The 10,530-nt window shown below is 39.4% G+C and overlaps 1 protein-coding gene across 1 annotated transcript; it reads left to right on the forward strand.

Annotated features, from left to right (window-relative positions):
• The first annotated feature begins 557 nt into the window (after positions 1-557).
• Positions 558-8,133, forward strand: LOC120518893. Its single transcript, XM_039741905.1, has 2 exons — positions 558-939; positions 5,199-8,133. The coding sequence occupies exons 1-2, from the start codon at positions 655-657 to the stop codon at positions 6,654-6,656; spliced, it is 1,743 nt and encodes a 580-aa protein (XP_039597839.1). The 5' UTR covers positions 558-654; the 3' UTR covers positions 6,657-8,133.
• Positions 8,134-10,530: the final 2,397 nt, after the last annotated feature.

The raw sequence follows: 10,530 nt of genomic DNA on the forward strand, positions 1-10,530 counted from the left end.
CAGCATCAAGGATTTGAACGTAATGTGTGCTGCTACATGGAGCTAATGTTTTGATCCGAAGATAGAAGTGACATGAGCCCACTTTGGCTGGTTAAACCCATTATATGCCACTGCATTTTGATTCATCTGTAGTGGCTTGGTGACACAGCCAATACTCCCTGCCTATGGAGAGTTGCAGTAGGCTAGACATGACCTGTGCCAGTTGTGTGACTTTGCCATAAGCTTTTTTCATCTGTTATTGTCAATATAAGTTGAGGGTTGTATACATTTTGTACTGATTTACATGTTTGACTGAAATACGTTTTAATGTGAAGCCTTTATGTGAGATAAACACAGACACTTGTTGAAAGCAGAGAATGCCACTCATGTTTTTTGCTAAAGACTTCTAGCAAACAGCAGGTCACTGTGAGCATCTTGTTCCATGGAACATCCAATGTGGACTTTGATTTATCTTCTCTGTTGCCCAGTTAAACACTTGACGCAAACTATGTTTAAATAAACCTGATTAAAATTGTGTAATGTTTAACTTACTGTGACTATAAGCTGGTGGTCTTTGATGCCAAAGCAGAAGGCAGATGCTTTACAACGGCAATCATTTTCACTGGCCTTACTTTTTAGCTGGTGTCGCACACACAAACAAACCCTCTGGCAGATATGGTTAGACTGCTTGTCCACTGGATTTTTTTATTTTGTTGTGGCTTTCTCCAAGCTGAAAAGGTCCCAGATTTTGAAAAATGTAAACATTTGTTTTACAACAAGCAAGAAGTTAAAGGTTTTGATGACACGTACAAAAAAGTATGTCACTTCCAAAATGATACTTATGTTTTTGCCACACTTTACAACAAGGACAACACAAGTCCTCTTTACAGCGCATTCATTTTGAATTCAGACGAATGTGAAAGCAGCATCAACTTGGCCTCAGAATGGGTGGAATCAGAGGTAAGATCTTGGGAATTCATAACAAATTTCGGTGGGCATGGTGTCACTTATGTGTCTCCCAGCTTCAAGGATGTGACTCTTCTCTTTGGCCTGCATTTGAAAGATCTGCTTGCTCCGTTAATTGAAGATCCTGAGGCAGTCCGGTATGTATGATTGTGCAGTACTGTGTGATTGTGTCCTGCTATCCCGTCCAGGTTTGTGCCATGTCCTCAACTTCATGAGAACGAGTAACAGAAACAATGGATTCAGACATTAGATGAATAGTCATTTGCTTTATAAAGAGAGAGAGGCATATTAAATATAATTTAACCTTCTTTATTGGCAAGATTCCAAAATTTATGTGGAAGATTAAATTTACTGAAGTATTTTAAAGTACTATATGAAAAATATTCATCTACCTGTTCTTTTCTTGGTGACTGTTAGGTTTATAGTTTAGATGTTTGATATGTTTACCATTTATTTGCTTCTTCCATAAGCACAGTACCATAAACAGCATTAGAGTTTATTTCCTATTTTGATTTTCGTCCTAATTATTAAAGTCATTTTTAGTAATAATAGTAACTGCATATTTTCTTAAAGTGCATTTACTTAGTTTATTTCATATCATTCAGTTAGTTGGTTGATTATTATTTTGGTAAAACACAAAGGTACCCGATGAACTGTCAAGCTGCTGGGTTTTTTATGCACAGCAGTGTTACAGGTTTATTAAAAAATAAACCAGCACCCACAAACCGTCTGCCAATATCAGTCCTCTGGTCCAAATTAACCACTGATGAAGGGGACCAACAGTGATAAACACACTTTGTGCAGAGAAACGGGCATCTTGAAGCGTGTCGGCTTACAGCTTGATGCCCAAGTGGTAGAGACGGAGGCCTATGAGAACACATAACTCTTAGCATATCTTCACCTGGGCCATGGCAGCTGCCAATCCATCCTACTCCTACCCTTATTGGCAATAAATAGAAAGGTTCTGTTGTAGTTTGATCTGGTCTGCCATCTAATCAAAGTGATGGGAGGACCAGGATATCAAAGAATCAATTTGTTTGAATGGATGTTGAAAATTCATGGCAGCACTTGGAGTGTAATAGAATGCACGGTCGTGGTACAAATTTGGTGTTTCAGTCAACTGATTACCTCTTGTTTTTTCAGTTTCTTCCAGAATATTCTTTAAAAGCATTTTTGTCATAGTATTTACAAGATGTAGGAGAATCTGTTAAACTTCTGATTTTACAGCTTGATTCCATTTACATTCCTCCATATGCACAAATGTCCACTTCTCATCACCTTTTTCTTTCTACATCTTTCATATGCCTGAAATTAATAAAACTACATTCCATTCTGTTTTGATGACATTCTTCTTGAGATCTCTGATCAGATGCTTTTTCTTTAATTATTTTTTACGTATTAGGATTTATGCCTTCATTTTGTCTTTACATGTCTCTCTTCCTTCACCAGAGCAACACAAATGCGTCAGTTGCTTGACTGTAGCATTTCACTCTTCTTCTCCTTCTTTTAAAGAGACAATATAGTTAAATTTGTCACCTTTAAATACATTTTCATATAATACTATTCAGATTCAATCCCCACTCCTTTTAATATTTTTTGTAGGCCTTCCACTGAGCCCACCAATACAATTACGTAGTCATCTGAGAATGATTGAGTTGTATTTGAATTGAGCCCTAAGGCAGGCCGGAGATCCAAATGCTAAATGTTGTAGATTTATGAATAATAATTGTGAGAGACTTGCCTGGGCTGCAAACATTTCCAAGGCACAAGGTACATTGCCAAAAAAAAAAAAAGTTTTAGCCAGGCACTCTCTCTTTTTTATGATATTGTCAGTCAGTCAGTCATTTTCCAACCCGCTATATCCTAACACAGGGCCACAGGGGTCTGCTGGATCCAATCCCAGCCAACACAGGGCGTAAGGCAGGAACAAACCCCGGACAGGGCGCCAGCCCACCACAGTTTATAAAATTGTTTTTTTATTAAATTGAAAACTACAAGATGAAACAACACAGTCTATTTGATTTCAACGTGAAGCAAAGGAAAGACATTACAGGATAATCCAGCCACCAGAGAAAAGGCACCAGAAAAATGAATAAGGTAATTATTAACAGAAAATGCTTTTGAAGGGCTGCAGCAAACCAGGATTTAGACAAGTGAGCAAAAGTCCAGGTTTCAGCTACATCGCTGGGGGCACCATTAACTAAGGCTTATAAAAGTAAATGTGATGTGGCAATTAAGTAAATAGCAAAGAGCAAAAAAACAGAGGAGAAAGATTAAACATGGCACTTGGCAATTCAAAGTGATACAGTAGATGTTGTAAGGATCTCTCTTCTCCAACTCCAGTACCCAGCCAACTAGTGAGCGTCGCACAAGTCCTCAGTTAAACACAGCTCCATGTAAACGAAGCTTACCGCTAAAATATGACGTAAAAGACAGAACTTAAAAGCAGATCCTAGACAGCAACAAAGTTCATTAGTAAGTTAGTCATCTGACGGAAAATCAATCAGTAGTTTAGCCACAATTTAAACTTGAAGGTGAACTTGTCTAACTATTGTAAAATGAAACCACTCGACACACGTATACAAGGTTCGGGGCAGCCACCCATATAATATTCCTAGCTGCAAAGGAGTCTTTTAAGTTTCAGCACTGATGTAATCAGTACGGAGTCCAAAACAGAACTGCTCAAGGGTTGAAAAGATGGCGGTTTTAAATAATCAAACAGGAAGTGACATTTTAACAGGAAGTGATGTTGGTTGACCGGAAGTGATGTCTCTCTGACATCAGCCTGGGAGTCGGGACAGGAAGTGACAATCTTCTGGGCGCCGGAACTGGAAGTGACGTTTTCCTGGGCGCCGGAACTGGAAGTGACGTTCTTCTGGGCGCCGGAACTGGAAGTGATGTTCCTGATTCAGATAGGCTTTCCTGAGGCTGGTCTGCAGAGATAGTAAGAGATGGTTTATTGCACCCCGCCCTTCCCTGGCCTGGCGTGGAATTACCATTACTTGGTCCACACAACGTCCTCCTATTCACACATGTGTGACACTATTTACTTAATAAAATCCCTGCAGCGAGCAGCTCAGTGTGAGTGAGGAGGTTTTCGTAGTGGGAAGATAATGAAATTGTTTATCACATTAAGAGCCACCAAAGGTGCATCAAATAAAAAGTACACTGAGCTGAAACTTCAGTTTAGCAGAGTTGATTAAGTATAGCAGAAGTCCAGCATCGTGGGAAACTTCAAAAATGATATTTTGCTCCCAGTGAGCCTCCTTTAGAACAAACTAGCAGTCTAGAAACCTCAAACATTTAGTAATAAAAGTTATTTTTAATAATTGATATTAAACAAATATTATGGTAAGAGACGAAGGACTCATAGAACCTGTATGGCCATTATACATGTGAGGAACCTGCATAATCTCAGACTCTAACTAGGCATCACGATGAAGCGTTGTGTAACAACTGGGCTTTCACTGTTTTTTTTTTTTCCCTTTCACTTCAAAGTTTATGTTTCCAGTATAATTAGTGCTGCATTGTATCAGACACAGATTGGATGTGCTTAAGCCATGCTCCTGAGCTCACTTGATACTCTTTCTTCATAATCATCACCCCATTGCCTCATTCAATGCATGTCTCACACTTGATTTTGACAGATTCTGATTCCCCTTTTTCTGCTGTCCTTCTTGTTTCTTTTACAGTGTAGTTTCATTATTTCTTTATGTTCTTGTCTGTCAAACTATCTTGTCTAATTCTATTTATACAACATCTTCTCTTGTTTTTCAATTTTTCATGAACCTGTAATAACCCCTGCAGGTGATGACCTTGAAATCTATGGAATAAAATTGACAAGTTTGTGATTAGCTCTCTTTGTCACTTTTTCTTAATTGTTTAAGTTCTCAGAACTCGTATCTGCCTAGAAATGTCTCAGCAAGTCTGTGGTGACATGTCATGGAGATGTCTAGAGTTAAGCATCAACCTGGTTCTGACTCCTGGTAGTGTTGTCTTCTCGCTCTTTGTGCTACTGCAATAGTAATCGTTTTAATCCTTGATGTGCTTTCAGTTTTCACCAGCCATTTTACAGTTCTGGTGTATCTTCTTCACTACAGGGGCAGATTACATTTCTTATGCTTTGCTTCTCAAATGACATAACATTCTTGTGAGAATAGTGGAATGATGTTTGTTTAAAATGGGTGTTAATAACTATTGTTACATGGATTATTATATGGATACAGTGCTAATTTCTTTCTTTATCATCTTAGTGTCCACCAGACCAAAAGATCAATAAAAGCAACCATGATACAGCAAAAGAATTAAATAGTTATACGTCAAGTAACTACTACTGCAGCAACAGGATTCTGAACAGTTATGATTGTGGCCAGGTGCCCATGGATCACATCGGCGGGACTGATATTATTGTCCTGGAAGCCACCTTCTACGAATTTCAGTGGAAAATGTTTGAGGAAGCAGTGAGAGTCATTTTAGGTGCATCGTCAACAAATGGAACAGTTTATGTAATTACAGGTTTGGTACCTTCGGACCAGTTACTCACAGTAAAAAGCCTTTGCCCATTCTACTCTGCAACAGACGAGGTGACCACAACCACTGTCCCTTGCTTTATCTGGAGAGCATTGTGTTTCGAGGCAGCAGACCCCCAAGACTCATTCTCCTTAGCCTTTATGGGAAATAACAAGCGTGTTATGAAACCTGTCACAGTGAAACACCTAGAGCACATCCTTAAAAAACAATACAACCAAACAGATTTTCAAATCTTTGACAGCTGTTCTCATGAAAAAGATAATGAAATGTTTATTCGTTTGAGTGCACAAGTCTTTGTGCCAGAATTTCTCAAAAAAATTGCCAAGGAAAATTTCAGCCCAAATGCAAGAAGGACATTGGAGAGAGTTTTTTTTAAAGGTTTACAGCACAACACTTTTGGCTCTCACATGGAACATATTTTGGTTGAGGACATGAGTGTTAAAATGGAATACAAGAGTTTCGATGACTGGTTTCAAAGCAATGAGAAACTGAAAGCAAATGATAAACAGACCTGCATATTACAAAGCAGTGGCACACTGAAGTTTGAGGGAACACAGGAAGTGGAAGAGTCCAATCTCATCTGCAGCCTGAGGTCAGAGAAGTCAATGCCATTGGCGACAGTTACTGCTGATGGCACCCCATGCATAGCGGGAGATTATTGTGACGTAAAAGATGGGAGAAGAGAGTGCAGGACTGAAAGTGGAAGCATGCCTTGCTGCTCAAGTCCCTGTCTCTACAGCTCTAATCAAATGGCATTTTTCTGCAGGTCTTTGGAGCAAACAATTTCCTGTTCACCTCAATATTCCATTGTAACCATTTCTAACAAACTGTGTGTCACTAATCAGGGATGTGCCACCTATGGGAAAAACTACTACTGGTGTTTCACACAAGATGGGTCATGGGATTACTGCATTCCCCCAGCAGTCCAAGGCATTACAATAAAAGGTGTGGAATGCATCAGTGGGAAGGTGTGTGGCACCTATGGAAAAAAATACACTTGGTGTTACATTGATACGAAGAACAACTGGGATTACTGTTGCTTATCAAATATTCCAAATGTGGCCATCAATGGCAAGATGTGTCGTTCTGATCATAAGTGTGGTACCTATGGCAAAAATTACAACTGGTGTTACACTGGTATGGACAACAGCTGGGACTACTGCTGCATTCCACAGATTTAGTTAATTTAGTGTTCTAACACCTTATCCTAAAGAATTGAAGTAAGTGTAAGGAGAAGATACACGCAAAATATCATTTAGTGTGTATGGCTAATAGAGCTACTAATCAGGATTTATTTTCCAGTGTACGTATACATCTAATAAATTAGCTGCAATAATTTTAGTAGGCATGCTTTACACATTGCATATATATTTTCAATACAAAGTATTTTACATTTAATATAACAGATAATGGATGTGGCAGAAGGCAAGTCCATGGACTCCCAAGTAATTTCTTTCTTTCTTTCTTTCTTTCTTTCTTTCTTTCTTTCTTTCTTTCTTTCTTTCTTTCTTCCACTTTAGACATGGTGGAGACTAGCTTTGGTCAGAAATTCAAAAACATTGGGACCAATTTTAGATTCATTACATCTCATTTGGTAGCATACCTTTTTTTTGCCTTTGTCATTATTGCAAAGGCCTTCAGGTTTTTAGTTCCAGCTCAGGTTCAGATGGACATTTTGACTTGGAGTCTCAGGTTACTTTCTGGGGTTTTGGAGTTCTTCACACTATTGACAGAGAAGAAAAGAAATGGCCGAGGGCAACGTTTTCCACAATGCACTCTCCTTGGTTTCCTTACCATAAATGAAACAACATCAACATTGAAAGAAAAATAAATTTTACAATCTAAATAAAAATACATTAAAATACTAAATTAAGGTAAGTAGAAAAGTAATAAATAATAATTTCTTGAGAGCTTTCAATGCTGCAGTAAGTTCTTTTGCAGCTTGCCCTGTCTGTAAGCTCTGCAGAAATGTCTTCAATCTCAAGGCTTGGTTTTTGTTCAATGCTTGACCTTCTATAGACAGGCATGTGCCATTCCTAATCAGTCCAAACAACTTATTTGACATTATATGGACACCAAACAACGTGTAGAAACATCTCAATGATGATCAGTAGAATGGGATGCACTTGAGCCAACCTTGAAGTGTCATTGCAAAGGGTCTGGATATATGTGTCAGTGTGAGATCTCAGTTATTTATTTATTTTTTGTGATCAGCTTTTTAATAACTAAAGACAAATTGACAGGATATATGAATAAATGGACAAAGCATACAAAGTAACCTAACCCACCCTCTCCCACCTGGCCTGGGCAAATTGGCAAAATTTTCTAAATTCCTTTTTTCGCTTTGTCATTCTTGGGTTTTAATTATTGCTTGAGGGAAAAAAATAAATTGACATGATTTTAGCACAAGGCTGGCACAAAACAAAATTTTACAAATGAAGCCGTCTGAATGCTTTAGTCATATAGTTATATTCATGCGTGATTTAGTAGAAATGTAAGTAATGCAATATTGAAATGCTTTCTGTATTAACTTAATAATATATATTAAACATGATGACCTATGTATTTTGAAGGTTTCATTATCCTGCACAGCTAAGTGGTGCATTGCTATATTATAATAAGCTCTGGATTTCAAAATAAACATTGTTTTAAGCATGATAATGTTATTCCTGTGAGTCGCAGTTTTTCTGTAGTGATATGATCCTCTACAGTTGAGAAGAAGTCTTCATTTCTTTCTTTCGTTATGATAGTTTCATGACTCAAAATAGGTTATTATTAACCATCAGACTGTGATTGTGTGTGTTAGATGTCGTGATGTATGTTTGACATGTTGCAGTAAGGCAGAAAAAAGAAATTTGGGTACCCCTTGTCACACACGTGTGACTAGGAGCGAGCTGACTGGACCACGTAGAGATGATTACCCGCCAGGCCAGGGGGTGGCGGGGTGCTTTAAACCTTTTTCTGTTATCTCTGCAGACCAAATATGGGATAACCTGCCTGGTTTAACATCACTTCCTGTTCCGGGGCCCAGACTAACATCACTTCCTGTCTAGAACATATGAAACCTCCCTCTTTCCAGACCATTTCAGTTCATTCTGGGAACTCAACCTGAGAACATCCTTGTGTTGTCTTTAAACCTTTTGCAGTCAGGGACAATATACGGGTGGCTGCCCCAAACCTTTCTCATTCGTTTACACCCTATCAACGTCCAGCCGTGCTTCGTTCTGCAGGCTACATGTGAAAATTCAGGCTTTGCAAAAAGGGCTTAATTGCAGTTCATAAGACTGAAGATAACTTTCTTTGCTTGAAAAGTATGTTACCTCAGTTTTGTCAAGAATTGGGGCAGCTCATGTGGGATATGCCAATTAAATGTAAGTCATTGATATGCACATATATTCCCATGCTCTTTTCAGGAAACTAAATTTTTGTCATATAGAGGAGAGGATGCAGCACCTATTTAAGCCTAGTTGTCTCACTCAAGCTTTAAAATATTCAGTGAATGACAAAACACTTAAGCATTATAGTTAAAAAAAGTACTTGTTTAATTATTCTGTTCTGGTTTACCTTTATAGATTGTGGCGAGTGGCTGGGGTGCTACCCAGCTGGGATGCCCAGGAGGACAAGGGGGAGACCGCACTGGTGGCTTTGGGGACCACGGGAACGGAGCTTGGAAGCTCAACCCTATAGGGGCCCGTGGTCACCTTCAGGGGGCGCCTCAATGCATGAGGAGTCCTGGCCCTCAGCACTTCCGCCACACCTGGAAGTGCTGGGGGGAAGAAGACCAGGGACACCTCGAGTGCTTCCGGGTGCGCGACTGGTACTTCTGCCACACTGGGGAGTGCTGGCAGAAGATAATCGGGAGGCACCTGGAGGTGTCCGGGTGGGGATAAAAGGGGCCGCCTACCTCCATTCAGGGGCTGGAGTCGGGAGGACGAGAGACGAGGTCTTGGTGGAGAGGAGTGGAGGCTGCCTGAAGGAAGAATAGGCATTGTTTCAGGGCCTGGACTTTTGGGGAGTTTGGGGGTTGTGTGTCCACTGTAAATATATTAGTTTTATAAATAAAGCATGTGTTGGGTGATTATAACGATGTCTACCTGTCTGTGTCCAGGCCATCGCCCACAACATAAAAACAGCTATGGAGATAAAGAGCACATACTTAGTATACAAGAATCTTTAGTCTGACAGCAAAAGCAGGGAAGTGGGCAAAGTCTCTGCCAGATTTTTGACTTTTCAGCTGTGTCTAGTTGTCATGGTATGTAGAAAGTGGCGGAGTGGTGGCTCCAAGGCTAAGGATCTGCACTGGTATCCCAGAGGTTGCCAGTTCAAATCCCTGTCACTGCCAAAAGAGATGCTACTCTGCTGGACCCTTGAGTAAGGCCCTTAACCTTCAATTGCTCCAGGAGTGTTGTACAATCTCTGACCCCAAGGGGTATGTGAAAACCAAGTAATTTCCTTCGGGATTAATAAAGTATAATTTAAAAAAAAAAAAAGGCTTTCAGAGGCTGCATGCAATGTCCCCTGTTAAAATGTGGATAGTAGAAACTGGAAATAGGTTTTTATTTATTTAGTTATTTTTTGACACCCATTACCTTTCCCAAGACTTCTTATATTTTTTCTCTACAGGGTTTATTTTTTGTTCTCGTCTTCTTAGGAAATCAAGTCTGGGGAGCTGTCAAAAACAGGACCTGACAAAGCCTATCGAATCATGATTTTGGGCTTAACAAGAAATAAATTGTTGCTGTTTACAAGAACAAGTCCAACAATAAAAAGTTCAACTGCTCTGAATGTTAACCTTCTGGAATCTTCTTGTAGCTATGACCAGAACAGTTCAATAACAGTGTTGCTCTCGAGTATTACTTCTGTCCTACTGTGTAGTTAGTCTTTGGGGGTTTACACTTGAATATAGTATTATCTTGCAGCTTAAAAATGATGTGTCTAAAAGGTGCTTCTACAAGCGTACAGTATGTTTACTTTTTATCTGTGTTAATACGGTAATCTTCTGCACAAAGCATAACTGACAATTGTCTTGTAACTACTACTTACTACATGTGTGGG

This window comes from Polypterus senegalus, chromosome 18, assembly GCF_016835505.1.
Source record: "Polypterus senegalus isolate Bchr_013 chromosome 18, ASM1683550v1, whole genome shotgun sequence".
NCBI lineage: Eukaryota > Metazoa > Chordata > Cladistia > Polypteriformes > Polypteridae > Polypterus > Polypterus senegalus.

Excerpts from the sequence above, each read along its gene's own strand:
- LOC120518893 (XM_039741905.1), top strand. The coding sequence starts at position 655 with ATGGTTAGACTGCTTGTCCACTGGATTTTTTTATTTTGTTGTGGCTTT. Across the intron at positions 940-5,198 it reads CAGAATGGGTGGAATCAGAG|TGTCCACCAGACCAAAAGAT; the intron begins GTAAGATCTTGG and ends TTATCATCTTAG.